Consider the following 19,484-nt stretch of genomic DNA (forward strand, 5'->3'; position numbering starts at 1 on the left):
CTTCCGTGTTTGAGGATGGCTAAAGAAATGGTTGTTCGATGGTCTCTTGTTTTACATGGGTAACATAGTTGTGTTTTTGGATCTTGTGTTTGCAGTGTAACGTGTTCATAAATTGTTGGTCAAATCCCAATTTCACGTGAATATTTTCTGTGAAAATGTGTGGGTTGACGTTCTAGTTTTGATCACGCGATTGAACAATTATCATGTGTCGAAAGGATATATGTCAAAAGTAAAATATTCAAACAGCTCCTCTCACTCAAAAGCAAGGTATTCCGAAAGTTAAAATATCATCGATCTTGTTAGCGCTGTATTTCTTCAAAGATTCGTCATGTTGTTCACCTGTTGCACGCTAGATCAAGAGTGTCAAGGAAACACATTGTATTATCTGACTCATGTCTACTCACAATGTTGAGTCATAACATTTGTTGGCAAATACTTTCTCAGTTTTGTGCTGTTAAACAATTGTCAACTGATAAAGATGAGCTAGTATGTAAATGTTTGGTTGTAATATTCTCCATTTGGAGATAGCATAACTTTGAATTATGAATTACGAGATTCAATTGTGCTAGCCACACGTTGAGTCCCAACATTTCTGGGCAAACGCGTTGTCAGTTTTGTCTTGTTGAACAATCGCCAATCAGAATCGAATGCATATTTGCCGATTAACCGTTGGTCTTGTGTATTGGAGTTAAACAGCCGCGACTTACAAGTGTATTTTGCTTTCCATATATACAATCCATTGATCATACTGGGCTAGGTGTGAGATGTACAGGTGCTCGTGAGGGTGTTTTGTTGAAAAAGACTGAGAGAAAAATCTACCGAGTTCGAAAATGTTTGGCTATAATATTCGCCATTTAGAGATAGCATAACTATGAATTATGAATTACGAGATTCAACTGTGCTACATGTCGAGTCCCAAAATTTCTAAGCAAATACGATTTCAGTTTTGTGATGTTGCCAATTGTAAACCAAAAGTCACTGTGTTCTTTAATCTGATTGGCTGAAAAACATGATCAAATGGTATTCGATTCCCGGAAATTCGCTGCGTATTAATACATACAAACATCGCTCACACCATTGTATTGTTACGTCATCAGCTGTGATGACGTCATTCAAATCATATTGTGACGTAAAGTCCGAATGACGTCACAAGTGAGCAGTTCCAGATGCTATATAGGGAGACAGCCGAAAGAGACGGCTGATGATACTTCACTGCTGTACCCGTACTCGATGTCAATGAGTGCAGACACAAAAACGTGTGTGGACCTTTTGGTTTACTTTGATGTTTACAATGTCGATAAACATCATGTGTTGGCCAATTTCCGGGTGTTATTGAGTATTTGAAGCAGGGAAATTCATTAGAATCGAATTTGCCTAATAATAGTTATTAATGAAGATAAGAGGAAAATCTACCTAGTGAGAAAATGTTTGGTTATAATATTCGCCATTTAGAGATAGCATAACTATGAATTATGAATTACGAGATTCAACTGTGCTACATGTCGATGTCGAGTCACAAAATTTCTAAGCAAATACGTTTTCAGTTTTGGGATGTTGCCAATTAGAATCGAATTTGCCTAATAATAATTATTAATGAAGATAAGAGGAAAATCTACCTAGTGAGAAAATGTTTGGCTGTAATATTCGCCATTAGAGATAGCATAACTATGAATTATGAATAACAAGATTCAACTGTGTTACATGTCGAGTCACAAAATTTCTAAGCAAATACGTTTTAAGTTTTATGATGTTGCCAATTAGAATCGAATTTGCCTAATAATTGTTATTAATCAAGATAAGAGGAAAATCTACCTAGTGAGAAAATGTTTGGCTGTAATATTCGCCATTTAGAGATAGCATAATTATGATTACGGAATTCGACTGTGCTAGCCATACCAATGTTACAGATGAGCTTCCAGAGACTTGTGCGTGTATTCATATTATGATATGTCCACCCCAAGGGGGGTCATGTGTCCGTTACGGAGAAGCTCCCTGTGGTAAAGTTATGTAATATATTTCTTCCCACTGACATCTGAAGTGTAAGGTACATGATTTACAATGTTCATTGACATTCAGACTGGTCCAACCGGAGCCGTAAAACTATAGGAATAACGACGAAGAATAAAATTTATGATTTAGAATTGGATTCTAAATGTTGCATTAGGGATTTTATGTACGCTTTACAACTGTCACAATTTGTTTCTTTCAGACAATGCAAGAAGACCGAACTTTACAAATTGCACCTACCATCCAACATCAAACTGAAGCAATGCTCAAGCTTCTAATACGTTACAACTGGACAGACTTCGCTATCGTGACGACTGAAGTGGCGGGATATCAAGATTTCATCGCATCGATCAGATCTGCTGTTAAACAAACTCACAACTCGCCTGAATTTACAGCAGATGGCAAAAGGCCTTTTAGGCAAGTTGATTCTTAAGCATCTAGAGCTGCTATAGCCACGAGCACAACCGTTGTGCGCAGCCAATATGTGTACTCCCTGTAGTGTAGTCTTGCGAACGTTCTCTTTTATGTCCGTTGTGTTACGCCGGCTTCCCGTGCCCGTGCATTTAAAGGGTGGATACGTATGTATGTTGAGAAATGAACTGTTTGTATAGAGCCATGCACTGGCAAGAATTCAACAGTGCTAAAAGTTATTGCCAAACATTACGAAATCGGGTGCGTTGGGAAGGATGGCGCTACTGTTAATATAATTAGGGAAAACAATTACATAGATTGTTGGAAATCGTTTCGTAGCCAAACTAGCAACTAATACACTCTTTAGTCACATGAAATATTTGATTAGCATTAGGGAATTACGGTTAAGAGATATGATACACGTTATAGAATAAGTTCGTTATTGCTTTTAACTACCTTTCTGGCTCCTTCTTGTCTCTGAAGCGAATGACTTGAATAATTTATACTACATCTAGATTTGTACACTTTCCATGCGTTAGGGAATTCATATCTTTAAGAAAATGTTTCAAAACATGAGGACATCTGAACCTCCAGCACTTGCCAGCCTCCCGGCAGTCACCCTTTCGTCAATGTAACATGAAAATAACTATTTCAAATCAGTTATGTCTTCACTTCTGTATGTTCAGTATTGCATTGTGATTCTCAAATGTACGTAGGCGTTGCTGTATCTGAATTCTGAAGTTCAACAAGTCTATTGCAAATTCTAGTATATGCATTGCCAACGTGAAAACCCAGTGGCAGTATTTCAACTTGTATGTCTGGTAAGGCAATATAGACTATCAAGAGGGCAGTGATCGTCAGTCTTGGTTCTTTCTTCTGATATTCTATACACACGACTGATCCAATTATATTTTCAAATTAACTGGCAATACTGTTCATTGACTTCGTAAAGTATAAACTATATTGTAAATACGTCAATGTAATATACGAAGCTTACATCAGCTTGGTTTATTTAATACCCACGTAAAATCCTTAAGCAGCAATAATTGAGTTCAAGGATGGTTTACATTGTTATAAGAATAATTTGTGTTCTTTCCGAGACAAATATTGCTAATCTTGTACATTTATTGCATCTTTGTCAGGGAATCAAATTAAGAACTGTTACTACAGAATCAAAAGACATTTCAAGAAGATATGAGTGTGCCTGTCTAAATATGATCGGCATACGGCGTCAGATGGTTACGTTAGGAGAGTGTGGTACTACAAGGCTTGGCTGAATAGCTTACAAGAAGCCCTCCGGAGACTCGCTAGCCCACTTTGTGAGCATCTGTTGTCGGCATTCTCTTCACGGTGCTCTCATTCTGGGCCGTGAACAGTCGGGGTTGATTGGGAATTGTCCCGACGGAGGGCCATCTATCCAAGTCTAGATAACGTCATTAGTACGGCAACATTATCCCACTCATCAAGAAGGGACACGCTGCTGTAATTACTCTTCACAATGTAGCCGTATCATTCCTTGCCGTATTGATACGGGGTTATAAGTATACTCGAGGAAATGTTTAAATTTAAATAAGCAACGACATGCATAAGAAACACCAACAGCAATTTGATTGATAGTATTTAACATCCACTAGACTTATGAAAAAGGTCCCATATTGACAAACTTTATGGATAACGACGTCGTTTATTTTGTGAGTGGGACGTTTCGATACAGATTCTTGTTCAAGAAGGAATTTAACATCATTTAAGTGATGTATATGTACTGAATGTAACAACGAAAACAACATGGCTGGGCAGTAAGCTGATAAAGCCAGTGAGTTAACAACAGGAAAGGAATGGACGCTAGAGATGTACAAAAGAAGTTGTTATCTATAACGTTTGTCAATATTGTACTTCCCAACTTCTAAAATGCCAGTCAAAGAAGCTGAGAAAAGAGTTGTGAACTTATAACTGCAACTCATCATAGCTTCGTGTATAACCGTTAATACCCATTCACCCAATTCAGCCCCTACCCCATATTTCAAACTCCTAGAAAATCTTTGAACCAAGATGTTGTACGAATATACACAATATACACCCTTATCAGAGTGAACTCTGCTTTTTAATATCAAGTGTACTTGGTTTGGTCACGAGGAGAATACTTATATTAACGGTAAATTTTGATGCACTTATATTTTTTGCCTAAAGATAAAACGTCAAATCTAGTTTAAAAATGCTGAAAGGCAAAATATTGGGGAAAATTGTATAAATAGATCCAGAAAATCAGTGTCGACACTGTCTGACAAAAGGGTAAAACATGCTCGCCTGTCCTCCTCTGCCAGTAGGACCAACACTCACGCCTACATAATTTGCTGTGATATAAGTGTTGGTTGTTGCCTAACATAAGGATCATTTTGATATGTAGTGTGTGTCATGATCAATCGTTCAGAACATGTTTTACATCATGTGCTTTTGCTTTCAGATTTAAAATCTTGAAGGAGATAACGTTAAGGAACAAACCTAACCAAACTCAGGCAGAAGCACAGCTCAGTCAACTTTTTGAATCAGATGCACGTGTTATTTTATTGCACTCAAACACGTGAGTATTTTTAATGTCTTTCTCTGACTGAATGTGTATGAAAAACAGTGTTAAACCATTATGGCTCTAATAGTGGATTTCCCTGTTTGTACGTGTGTAGTCTGCCAGGTGAGTGACTGAGGTTTTACGCCACTTTTAGTAACGTAATATACCAGCGTGTCCTGCCTTACCGGTAGCAACCGTTGTAAGTCACAAGAATGACAAGGTCAAGGTCAAGTCTTCTTCGTTGGCAACTACAGCCACTCTCCTACCCAGAGTTCCATGCGGCAAGCCAGCATAGTATCTCTGCCACAGGCCAGAAACATGTGACGATTCGTCACATCTTGCACCGTCCATTCAATATAATGTACAGATTTCTTTAACTCTTTTATTTTAACGAGTCTACACATCTAACTAAACATTTTTAATAGAATGGTTTAGTTTCACTGATAAAATATCCAAAAACATGTAACACTATTTCGATTTGCGTAGCGATCCTTTGTTTACATAGGTTGTACGGCTCCACGTGCTGTCATCGAAGCTGATGGAGAGCAAACGATGCAACAAGTTTGATATCGAAATATGTACTGCCATAGACCTTACTGTCGCAGTTGTGGAAGAATATATATGTAACAATGTAAAACATTATGAAGAGAGCGCCGAAAAGCTTTCGTGAGTCCAGTCTACTTCTTATTATGAATATGCGCGTTTGATTACAAACAAGAGAAAAGTCCGGTCACGTGATATGCAAATTAGCCTGTGGCAGTGATGTTATGTTAAGTCATCCCTGTGCCGGAGTGTGGACCGTTGTAAGTCACAAGAATGACAAGGTCAAGGTCAAGTCTTCTTCGTTGGCAACTACAGCTTGTTCAGCTTGACCTGAGCTACTCTACATATGCATGACACGGGAGGTCAAATGGCACAAACGGCTGGTCGAGTTAACTTCATTAAATAGGGGTGCAGAGAATGGTATTAATGTTGCGTTCACACATGCACACATGGATTTGTTACAGCCCCATTCGGAAACAATAAGCCATCTGTAGCTTCTTTCTTTAAGAAAGTTAGGACATTGCTGACGATTTTCGACACAGAGATGTCAAACGGCGACCTGTCTCGGCTCTTCGACCATGATGACAATCAACTGACAAAGATGCACCCCTTCACAATAATAGACCAAACCAGTTGTGACACGGCCACGCAATGCATTAGTATTCACTTGATCAGGTCAAGCTGAACAAGCTGTACTTCCCTATCATTAAACATTCAACAGCAGGTTCGGCATACAGTGCCTTTTGTGAGACATGCATTGTTTTCCATTCCCGATTATTTCTGAAACAGATTTAATCCAATCGTCACAATTTAAGGGAAAGATGCGCGACATTACAGGAAGCAGTCACCATGCATGAAAGCACGGTCGTTGTAGCGGTGCCCCCAGAGAAAGATCCGGAAGATGATTCCCATTCAAACGAAATGAATGATGCGATAATGCATAATCGGCCGTGTGGGACATTATTGTTCCCTTGTCTCGAATCCATCTATAACAGTCGTAGATATTCTTTCTTGCAAATGAGCCAAGATCCCGGCTCTGGGACAGGCATATACTAGTATGCGGATGGCTATGTGAACGATCGCCCATTTTGTTCCATCATATCTCGACGGGATGGTCGCTCACCAAGACTCAGACCAGTGTACTGGTTGTTTACAGGACACCCTGACTTGTTTAAATACTTCATAACTCTAATTATCTGTAACGAGCAGAAGCAAGCTCTAACGAGAACAATTATAGCCATAATTACGAGGCAGAAAGACCATTGTTCCTTTTCCCTCTTTCCTGCTGATTGTATAAGCATCGCGAAAACAATAAACACATATTGTTTACACATCTGAATACCATACCTGACATATTACCTCGCCATTTCGCTTGAAAAAGACAAATGTATTCCACATTGACAACACGTATAAACATAACGCGACAAAAAGATTTCCAAGGAAATGAGCCTCCCGAGACAAATACTGGGCGCTGTACCAATGCCTGGCGCGGAACCAAGTTAATCATCATAAATAAAGAACGAATTTGCTTTACATTTTATCGCAAAGCTGTTGTTAGCATATGCTGCAAGGATGTCCCGTTATCCAGAGTCCCGTTAATTAGGAACCTTCGTAGTGACGTCTTCATCACGAAAAAAGTCATCACTTCATGATACCGATTCACAATCGTTCCGATTATGTTTGAAACCTGGACGAATCTACTTGAAACATTACAGGAATCTATCAGACAGGAATGTAATCATTGAAATTGTTTCTTGTTTGTTGTTTAATGCCGCACTCAGCAATATTCCAGCTATATAGCGGCGGTCTGTAAATAATCGAGTCTGGACAAGACAATCCCATGATCAACAGCAGGAGCATCGATCTACGCAATTTGATACGATGACACGTGTCAACCAAGTCATCGAGCCTGACCACCTGATCCCGTTAGTCGCATCTTAGCATGTGTCGCTGAAGGACAATCCTAACCCGGATCTGTACGGGTTTCATTTAAAAATAGGTGGGATTTGAACCAGAAATGCAACAGCACATTCCAGCGCCTTAGACAACTGGACAATCCATACCAATGTACATGTTTTGTTTTTATATAGGATATTTATATAGGATATTTATATAGCGCACATATCCACGCACTAGTGCATGCTCAAGGCGCTGGTATTTTTTCCCTCGATCGGCATTGGATGTCAATCTCAACGGCACATCGCATTATCAATCTCAACTCCCTGGGGAGTATACAACTCTTGCAGCCACTAGGCGCACCGAGTTATTGTGGCTTTCTCATCCTAACGAGGTACCCATTCACAGCTGGGTGGACTTGGGGCACATAGTCACAGTACTTTGTCCATGTTCACTGCACGTTGCTGTACCCGCAACTAGGTGTTTGCACGTATTCATGTGGCCACCATCTGGTCAAATACCAACGGATTCGTGGGTTCTTTTAAGTGCACAGGGTTGTGTATAGTACACTATTTATTTAGGTTTATTCCCCACACATAGTACTTTTAAGTCATATTATAAGTATATTAAGTAAATTATGTGACGCATCAAACGCATTTGTTTTGTTATGTTTTCTGAATTTTATAACCAGGTGAACAAATGAATAGACTTTGCATATGATTATGACGGGTACCATCGATGGGGCAGGATACGCTCACCTTTTCGCAAACACCTGGTATCATCACTATGTCCTAGTGATTAATAAACACATGCTCTGTCATCTTATCGCATGGTGACAATTACTGTATTGTCTGGTCCAGATTCGATTTGTTTACAGATAACATCGTACAGCTGTAATACTGCTGAAACAACTATATACTCATGATATAGTCACAATTGTACAATCGACACGAGAGGGTTTTGTCGCTTCTATCAACTCAGAGATGGGTACAAGTTGTAAAAAAGCCATTTGTTCATGCTTTTGTAAAAATGTTCAGCCAGCTATAAATATTAATATTTTTTTTCAGGTTAGAAAGTAAAAACATTATGGATTACGCCCGTAACCTCGGCCTCACCACCGGGGATTACGTATGGATATTGACACAGACGGCTTTACAAACGTCAAGATACGCTTCTAGATCCTACCATCTTGGAATGCTTGGTGAGTAATGTATTGGGTGTAACAGCCGGTGTTCATTCTGTTCTCAGTGTTTACAAGGGCTCGTGTTGGTCAGTAAATTGGCTGTCCTTTGTTTTCAAACGAAATGATGGCATGAATGTCGTTTACGTCAAGTTACGTTTGACGTTACGTAGTGCTACATGACTTGCGGAAATTACTGACTGACTGACTGACTGATTGTCAGTCTGACTATGTGTCTGACTAATGGTCATATCGGGTCGATGCTCATGCTGTTGATCACTGGATTGTCTGGTTACAGACCGCCGCCATATAGCTGGAATATTGCTGAGTGCTGCGTAAAACTAAACTCACTCACTAACTCACTCATATCGGTATGTGTGGAACACAAATTGTGATAATTCATTTCGCAATTTAAGTTATAAAATTAGTTTCAACAAACTCATTTCTATGTAAAATAGGTATTAATCAAAATAATATCTGTAATTTATGTGGCAGAGAAATAGAAACTCTTGAGCATTTTTATGCGAGAAAACCAAACATCGAATCTGGCGCTTTCATATTACAAAGTTTCTACTGGGCGTTCCTGAAGCAAGTGTATTAGAACATCAAATTTTCATTATTACCAAGGAATACATGTATAAAGTAAGATGTACTTCTGCGGATTTAAATTTCGGCCAACTCTCCTACCTCACAAAAGACCATTATGATTTGTGAAAATACATTTTCGGGAAAAAAAAGTTATAAAATTAGTCAATCACATTTGTAGACATATATCATTCAATGACATAGTCTGTAACATTAAGCAATACGTACCTGTTGATGAAATAATTATAGAGCCCATTTCGATGTTCGTCTTTTCAAGCAAGATTGACAGTTCTGTATTCTTGTGTTTTGTTCCTATCCTTGTTTGTTGAACAAATGCCAAAGTTCCTCACATCAGAGTATGGTAAGAACACATTTCCATCTGTCAGACAGTGTATTGTGCATTAGTATTCCCAAGGGAGGCAGAATGTCAAGCTCCTTTTAATTAAGTTTTCAGCTCTATAATCTGACAATGTCTCGCCTTCACAGCGTTATAACGTGGAGTGACACGGAAAGAACATTTATTTGGTTAGTTCTTTGTAATCGCCTTGACATTTGGGAAATCAGATATTGGCAAATGTAACTGTTTTTAATCTTTCCGATACGTAATACATTATCGTGGTGAATCTGATAGAACAATTTATTGATAATCATGATTGTATCAGTGCTCGCTATGATGTACAAGGGATATCAACCGTATATGCCTGTAGACCATAACGGAAAAACAAGGATACAAGTAAACAGGAGGCGTTATGGATTTAAGAAATGGAAATAATTTAAGAAGTCTATATTTATAAGAATTTATATTATCAATATAGTAGTGTTACAGTTGAGTCGAAGTCTTATGTGTCGAAATTAATGTTGTAAAAGCCTGCACATTCCGTCTTTAGTCATCATTTAACGGTTGTGTCGAACCATGGATAACTCGAAGTATTTATGAAGGCTATTTCAACTTCGCCACAACGGTGTTTGTTTCATTCTGTTCTGTGTTTTCTAAAGGTTGAATCATTTACGGTTGTGCCGAACTATGGATAACTCGAAGTATTTGACTGTATATGCATTTATGAAGATGATTACCAAAAAGCAGAAATTTCCAATTAAATCTGTATATTATTACAAAAGCAATATCAAGGTTATCACAGTTAATGAAAGTATATCTGCCGAATATTTGGACAGCTATCAAACAGACATAAACTGAAAGTCGAGGACATATAGAATATATTGTGTATTAGATAGAAGAAAATTGCAGGATACTTTGGCATGTGTCACAAAGACATGGAGCTAATGTCGAAGCCGTATGCATGTGGGTATTTAGACACCACATGACAGTGAGTGAGTGAGTAAGTGAATTCAGGCTTAACTGTCAACCATGCCCTTTCTTTTAGAAACATCGAACATCGACCCATACCATGTCATGGGGTACGAAGTCTTTTGTTTGTCTTCCTAAAAAAACCAAGACAATGATTGATAGCATGAACATCGTTATGATAAACATTATACGTTAATAATACAAGTAACACATCGAGACACCCTGTTTTGCGATGCCAAGGAGAAACCGTAGTTATATGTGACAAAAATACTCTTTATACTAATAAGACTTGAGTTGAGTTGAGTTTATGTACTCCCCATCAAAAGTTTAGCCTCATTAGTGTAAATGTAGCCAAGTCAACTCTTCTTAACTAGATTTTGCAAAATAACCATACTGTTTAAAGTTCCTGTTTACACATGCACTAATATATTGTAACATTGTCATGGGCTAAAAAAATGATGAAACAGAGTGAAAATTGGCGAATTTTGTAACACAATTTTACGCCACAACACAGCTGTTCACATGCACGATATTTGCATATGCTTTTTAGCAATTTAATGCATGATCCTCGTGCAATTCATCTGCATAAAGTTTGCAGTTGGTTCCCCAAAGTTAGTAGGGAAATTCATCTTCGATATAACCACACATATATACATTACATATAGTGAGTGCTTTAAGTGAGTCAAAACTTTTGATGGGTAGTATATGTTGTAACGTCGAGCTAAAGATCGTTTCACGTATATAGCGACTGTTATAAGGATACTGGTGTTATACTGCTAGCCAGCTGAGATACCATAACAGTTTAACATGGATACTCCGCACTGTGTCCATGTGAAGATGGACCAGTGAAGATCCGGTTTAGAACCGGTCATCAGCAACCCATGCTTGTCTTAAGAGGAGACTGACGGGGTCGGGTGACCAGGCTCGCTGACTTGGTTGACACATGTCATCGTATCCCAATTGCGTAGATAGGTGCTGATGCTGTCGATCACTGGAATGTCTGGTCCAGACTGGATTGTTTTCGGACCGCCATACAGCTGGAATATTGTTGAGATCAGCGTTAAACAACAAACAAACAAACAAAACAAGCAAACATCCCTGAGTCAATGAGGTTTTGTCTTTACCCCGTTATGCAGTACGCCAAGCATTGGTACAATTACCATCTTGTAACGTTTTTTGGCAAACCGGGACTTGGGGATCCTACATCGACTTTCCAATCTTCGGAGAAACAGATACCACGGTGTCAGTCTTGTTTACGGAACAATATATCTGCCACAGAATTCACGGGGACTACAGATAAAACATCTTGGAAATGAAAACGGTCTCTTTTGCTAAGTAAAACATTGATTGAGTCATTGGAACTTTCAACTGTTAATGCTTACTTTAAGTGTGTCGCAAAGCAGCATCTCATTCCAGTCTCCACAAATTACCAAAGAGCACTATACCAATCAGAGGATGTATTTTATCCGTCTGAGATGTCCTGAGAATGTATGACCATAGAATCGAAAGGAAGTTGGCCGTATCTTCCCTCACCATGTTAGATGGGATTGTTGGATTTTGGATAGCTCACAGTCTACATCAGACAAGATGTGTATCGTGAATCTTCTCCCATGTGTACGTGGAGACACATATGTTTTCCTGTTTGATGGACCTATCTATAGATCTGCCATTGTCGTTTCAGAGCGATACTTCGCAAAAGTCAATGCTGTAATCCAATTTCTGTAAGACGCCTTCGAAATCAATAGTTTTTCTTGGAGTTATTTTCTTAATTTCACACCCCAGTGTATTTTGTTCACAGACAGGGTATTGTAAACACTTTTTCTGAGCAATTATACCATCGAGCTACTTGACAAGTTTTGTAATAGATTTTCACAAAACCACTTACAGTTTTCCTGAAAGCATTGTACAATGAATGTCTTTTTTGGACGTGTTTATAGCAATGTATTCGTCTCGTCGGTTGCTTTATCCCACGAATGTCATTCAAATGACACTATTTCATGTTATATGCAAATTATAGGGCTTTAGACAACCGTTTCCCTGACATGAGTCGTTCAAGAATTAACAAAACCTCGTCTCACATACACTCACAGCAATCCGAGCTTATACAATGCTTTATGAACGAATAAAATACAATGAATGACGATTCTTAAGAAAATATCGGATTGAGGTCTTGGTTGACGCCAAGAATTAATTTTCCGTTTTTCAGTCCAATGATTTTTAATCATCTGATATAGCAACAGCTCCATGTATCCTCCAGATTCCAACTGCATAAAGCAAACTTTTTCCAATTCGTATAATGGCGTTTTTACTTCACAGGATAACATCTGATTCACGCTTGATGTGAACCGAGAGATTGATGTAATTTCAAGTATTTTCTAATTTTGCCCATTACGTGAATTGAATGTTTCGTCTCTACGTTTTTCTACGTATTCTTAAGAGTTGCAATCGATATCAGTATATTTTGATTAATCAATAACGAAACTTTTCGAGATTTTGAAGCCTTGCGGATCTTTCAGAAATGACGGTTCGACAAAACTACCCGTCTCATTATTACATTGGTGTTGTAAAACCCTACGTATGTCTATGTCTACGCATGTGCCGCAATAGGAGGAAGACCTAGTTTTCAAATTATGAAACACGTATTTTCACAAGCCGGTGACGAAACATATTCCACAACATTTAAGATTTAGGGCGCGGTGGGGTAACCGAGTGGTAAAAGCGTTTGCTCGTCACCCCGATGACCCGGGTTCGATTCTCCATATGGGTACAATGTGTGAAGCCCATATTCGGGTGTCCCCCGCTGGGATATTGCTAAAAGCGGCGTGTTACGACGTAAATTGTAAAACCAAACTGACTCGATCACTTAAAGTTAAGTGATCCAAAATGAACATAGCAGTTACGCCCTACTCAGTTCCACTTGCCGGCAACCAAAACTTAATCCTGGTACTTCTAACTTAAGGTGGTTATAGTACTTACAGCCATTATCCATCGCCTCCTATGAGGAATATAGTGACAAAACCAGAGAGATTAGCTGGTATGGTTTTACGCCACGTTGTGCAATCCTCCATCAGTGTGGCCTGGGACACCAATGCCACTTTTCATATTGTGACCTAACAGAATCAAACTCATGACTTAAGAGTGACCAACAAACCCGTTAATCAGCACACTATACAAACAAGCATGAATGACAGGACTGGAGTGAATTGGATTTTAATGTCATGTATAGATACACCACATATCAGGGTGGTGTGGGACGGAATGCGGCAGGTCTTATTTCTGAAACTTTGGAGAAACCAAGAATGTGAAAGGATGACACAGCTGGAACCACAATGAGGACAATCGTGGACACTATCATAGGTTCCTGGCACGGCCAAAGGATGCAGTTCTTCAATGGCAATGTGTTAATTCTTAACGACTGGCCCATTTCTGGTGTCCCCCTCCGCAATATTTCTGGAATATTGCTAAAAGCGGCGTAAAACTAAACTCAGTCAGTCAGTCTTAACGACTGAAACCCTTGGCCGCTGCATATGGTGTAAAAGATCCTCCACCCTTCTGATAGCAATGGAATTGTTCTGGAAATTAATGAAACGTGATGATTTAATTGATCAAAGGTAGATAATTGTTTTATCCTGGAAGGCAAGTCCAAAATAAAATAAGTGATCAGTCTTTAAGTCCACCAGGTTTTAGGTCTTGTACTACATTTACACCGAACACGCTTATAACGAATGAATGGATATACCGAACAATGTCCCAGCCACTTGCATCTTTTTTCGAAATGCGTATAACGAACTACGGTTGTACCGAACTAAAATTATTGGTTCCTTTGGGTTCGTCATAACCTTAGTTTACTGAATGTATGTTTCCAGGTATCACCTTCGCCCATCAGAAAGACGCCATGGAGACGGCGATAAAAGCTGCTGTGACGGTGTGGGTGACGGGGATACGGGACATGGTCAACCAAAGGATGCTCACGAAGGTGGACCTACATCCCAAGATCAACTGTCAGGACGGGGGAAGGATGTACTGGGATGACGGAGAGATAATGTACAAGTAAGTCAAGTGTTCCGGTTACATCACGGGCGTCACGCGTTGAATCGTTTGGAATCGAACCCGTTTCGCACGACGGGCGAACATCTGAAACCACTGGACAACCCCAAAAGCCCCCTCGTTTGCACAACTGTGACTGGTGTTATGATAGTCCCTCGGTACTATCTTAATGTCTTACCTCACTATCAGAGCGTCTATGTGTGTGTGTGTGTGTGTGTGTGTGAGAGAGAGAGAGAGAGAGAGAGAGAGAGAGAGAGAGAGAGAGAGAGAGAGAGAGAGAGAGAGAGAGAGAGAGAGAGAGAGAGAGAGAGAGAGAGAGAGAATGATGCAGATATTTAGAATTCAGAAGATTCAGTGCAATCCCCAACACTGACATATAGTCTGTGGGGATAACATAACACTGCATAAAGCCTGTAATGCCCTACGAGCACTCCAATCCCACTCGACCCAAAGTTGTCAATGACCCACTTACAGAGGCTATTACATTAATTTTCCCCGTAGTTTACTCGACGTGAGAATCGCCCTGCAAACACGACCTGACGTGACTCTGCAGGTTATAGATAGTAATCTATCGGAACCACGTTTCTTTCCTTGAAGCGTAGTTTTTCTAGCTGGAACATGTGTGCAATGTTAAGTTGTTTCTTGTGGATGTTTAATGTGTAGACTCCTCAGCGGTTGTTCCCCTCTAACATGACTTGTGTAATACATTGCATTCCGCAATCGCTCTTTCCATTACCTCCACGGGCCGTGCAGCGCGAGGGTTTTTAACTACTGTATACACAACTGAAAGAACTTTTGTACAATGCTGCTTGGGCTGATACCCCCAGTGTGAAACGTGCACTGAACAAACATCCTGGTACTCAAATAAGACGACAAAACTCTTTTCACATCCATATGAAATCTCTGTTAAAGGTCGATTATACAATTCCGGCTATATATGAGTGTGACTTTAGTTTTACGCCGCACTCAGCACTATTCCAGCTATATGGCGTCGGTCTGCAAATAATCCAGTGATTATCATCATGAGCATCGATCTACGCAATTGGGATACGATGACATGTGTCTACCAAATGAGCGAGTCTGACCACCGGAAGCCTTTACTCGCTTCTTACGACAACAATTGGTTGCTGAAGATCAATTCTAACCATCCGGATATATCATGTCGAGCATGTGTTTATGAATCACTAACGCATGGTGATAATGCCAGGTGTTTGCGAAAAAGTAAGGGCATCCTCTTCCACCGGTGGCACGCGTCATGAACAAGTACAATCGTTTGCGTAAAAGTGCCCATGGAAACGCATGGTCAAAATTCGTAATTGGATCTGCCATCATTTACATCATTACATCATTTAGAAATGTACTCCACAAAATTATATTGACGCACTGGACGTTAATTATATATTGATATGATATGATGTTTTTCAGACTGACACTTCACAATTTGTGTCATTACAAACTTTAAGGTATTTTTGAACATCTGTAATGATAAGGGCCAAAAGACAGTTTCACCTCAATAATTATTCCCCATTTAAAATTATTAATGTGAAGATCATTACATCTGCAGGAAAAATTCAACTGGTTTGAATGTCCATTTGAAACATTATGAAATGAATCAAACACGTCAGTTTCTTGTAGGTGTCACCTTCATCTCCACGAACAGTTAATTATTTTGGGGTAAAACGTGGGCATATTTCGTTATTCCAGTTTCCTTCTTGAGCACATTATATGGACACGCTCATCTGGTTCAAGGTTAGGAAAAAAACATGAATGCTTGCCACATCAGAACATGACTCGATCAGGCTACAGCAAAGCGTTCTCACAAGTCTCATTTGTGTTCAGTGTATCAAATTCCAGTGCAAAAAAACCACGAGAGTTAGATGTTTAAATGTCAGATGTTACGCAAGAGTCAGAGCGTTTTACCAGCGCTCCATTAATAACTTGACGGAAGATTTCATTGCTCTTAAGAGACCTCTGTATAATGTCATTGCAATACGAGGAGATGGAACATCAGTGCAAGCTAATGGCAGCAACTGATTCACATTGTGTTCGAAAAGGCTTAACCAAACATAACAGTTTACGTGTTTGCAATGGACTCTGTATCTGATGATGGCGTGGCTCGATCATCGCCATCATTTCACGACATTATTACATTCTCAAATATTTAACACATTTAAGTACGTTTTCTACAAAAAACAAAATATATTACCAACGTTCGCAGCAAAGCACATCCTTAACCAATCCCCATATCTAGTATTACCGACCGAGATCACCTAAGCTGAGAAACTGAACCTAATTAAATAAGATGAGCTTTGAAAGGAAACAGGCATTAACGATTGAAGCTGGATTTACACCACCATCCCAATTATGGAGTATCAGTTACTCGATAACTGCGCATGTCCGGTAATTTGTCGACTTAAGGAAGTAGGCAACACCACGTGATGGACAGGTCACGTGAGTGCTGGAGAAGTGTTTCCCCAACAAATACAATGAACGCAAGCGGAAGACCGTTTATGCTGTCATTAGAGTGAGAAAAACATCCCCTGTCTATTGTTAGATGCTAATGGCGTGGCATGTATAGCTACTTCCCAAATTACTGCCATTTAAGAGCGTTAAATACATTTTGTTCGTGGTAAATTGGTTTTGTAAACTTTCCTTCCTGTGGAGTTTCTCGTGCATGTGATTCCTTAAATATGATGCATAGGCCTTTAAGCACAAGTCCATGTTTTTGGTTACATTGTCCTGGTGTAGTTTATTGACCACATTTTAGATCTGAATTCATTATATGTCATAATACCTTTACGTTCGAACTGAAAATAGTTCTTGCATGCCTTATTGTACTTCCGGACTATTTCATAAGAATAAAATTAATCTGCTATTAACATATTAACCACAGTCACAAACGAGTGAGTGAGTTAATTTTACGCCCCATTTAGCGATATTCCAGCAATATCACGACGGAGGACACCAGAACTTGGCTTCACACATGTACACATGTGGGGAATCGAACCCAGATCTTTAGCGTGACGAGCGAACGGTTGAACCACTAGGCTACCCTCCCGCCCAAGTCACAAACGAGTACACTGGTATTCTTATTTTGAGTGTTAACTTTTGTTAACATATTTTGAAAAGTATACTCATGCCAATAATGGTTGTCACCCCCCCCACCCCACCCCCACCTCACAACCTCTTCACCCCACACCCCTCTCCAATTAAAAAATTGAAGGGGGTGACAACCATTATTGGCATGAGTATATATACAAAATTAAGAATATTAGGATAGCGTTGCTATGACTAAACATCGGGACAGTTAACTACGGTTATGACGAACTTATATACGTCAATTCGTTACATGCGTGGTCATGTATACGTGTAGTTTAATGTTTGCATACATTTGTGAAAAATATAAGTCATCGGGACCAATAACAAACCGAACCGAGACAAACGAACCGTGGGTGTTCTGCCATATTGCTGTAGTCAGTCAGTCAGTATATGGCTGAAATAATGCAAATGCGGCTTTAAATATTTACTCGCTCACTGATCGCATCCGTGGTGTAGTGGTTAGAGTTGAAGGTCGCGGGCTCGATCCCCGGCCGCGTCATACCAAAAGACGTTAAAATATGGTACTTATTCCCTGTCTGGCGTTCGGCATTAATGGGTACAACAAGGACTGGTCGTCTCGGAGTCAGTATAATGTGTCTGAGTGGGGTATTCATACTTAACTGCGGCATGGTATCTCAGTAAGCTGGCACTATAAAACCAGCTTAAGTCTGGGCTAGTACAAGCAGCCACACATACACGCGCATGCACGTCGTCATATGAGCGAAATATTCTCAAGCACGACGTTAAACCCAATTTCACCTCACCTCACCTTCAAATTGGGAAAGTGTATATACCAACAAAACACTCATATCATGATCAACATTGTTTGTTTGTTTGTTTGTTTATTGTTTATCGCCGCACTCAGCAATATTCCAGCTATATGGCGGCGGTCTGAAAATATTCGAGTCTGAACGTTGCTAACCAATGATCAACAACATGGATATTGAAATATTGTTAAGTACTAGTGCAAGCAGACACACATACACGCGCATGCACGTCGTCATATGAGCGAAATATTCTCAAGCACGACGTTAAACCCATTTCACCTCACCTCACCTACTTGCTCAACCACTCACTCTCTCAAAAGCCATATCGCCTTAAACGACTTATCGAATTAACGGAATTCGATATAACGAGTGTTCAGTCTATCCCAATGCTGTTTCAGCTACATGAAGAACATCACAGTGACTCGGCCCCCGGTAATGTCTTTCAACAAAACAGGTGTCTTGAAGTTTACCGAACTCCGGATTGTGAATCTCCAGGTTCGAGGCCAAGGCAGGAAGTGGATTGAGGTAAGCACCGATACGAATACTGTCTGTTACCAAGCTGGGATAACTGGTGATCGAAACCTTTTAAACCAGATTTAAAACCTTGATTGTTTTAGAATATGGACAATATATATGTTCATAAAACTGTCACAATAAATCAACGTTAATGTTTGGTTCGAAATGACTGTGAAGTTTAACTTTATTCCTGTGATCCTTCAGATGAAGTGAAAACGTTTCTTTTTTAGAAGTTTATTTTAACAAATTTGGGAAAACGTATATACCAACAAAACAATCATTTTATGATCTGTGGACCTTGCCATTAAATGTCGATGGATGGCAATGATAAACATGGACCCAGTACAATTTAGAAAAACGTTTTTTTCCAGATTCTAAAAATATTTTGTGACCATGCACGTATCGCCCTGTCGATGGGGTCGACAGCAAACTATAATGGCTCTTTCTCTTCTAAGCTTATCCGCCGTCTTACCTTTTATCCTACACAAAGAAATTAATCCTTTCTTTGTCAGGCCAATTTGACACTGCAACCTGGTTAATGGATGTATTTAAGTGCAAATTTTG

At 39.5% G+C, this 19,484-nt stretch overlaps 1 protein-coding gene across 1 annotated transcript in view; it reads left to right on the forward strand.

The window, feature by feature from the left end:
- LOC124284156 (glutamate receptor ionotropic, NMDA 2B-like) overlaps nt 1-19,484 on the forward strand; it is a 116,781-nt gene that overhangs the window by 76,172 nt on the left and 21,125 nt on the right. The window contains exons 4-8 of the mRNA XM_046720220.1: nt 2,210-2,424; nt 4,880-4,996; nt 8,488-8,621; nt 14,358-14,541; nt 18,803-18,929. Of these exons, the coding sequence (XP_046576176.1) occupies nt 2,210-2,424; nt 4,880-4,996; nt 8,488-8,621; nt 14,358-14,541; nt 18,803-18,929 (777 nt within the window). The remainder of the gene's footprint in view (nt 1-2,209; nt 2,425-4,879; nt 4,997-8,487; nt 8,622-14,357; nt 14,542-18,802; nt 18,930-19,484) is intronic.

This window comes from Haliotis rubra, unplaced genomic scaffold, assembly GCF_003918875.1.
Source record: "Haliotis rubra isolate DU_JTF1 unplaced genomic scaffold, ASM391887v1 Scf33, whole genome shotgun sequence".
In the NCBI taxonomy this organism is placed as follows: Eukaryota; Metazoa; Mollusca; class Gastropoda; order Lepetellida; family Haliotidae; genus Haliotis; species Haliotis rubra.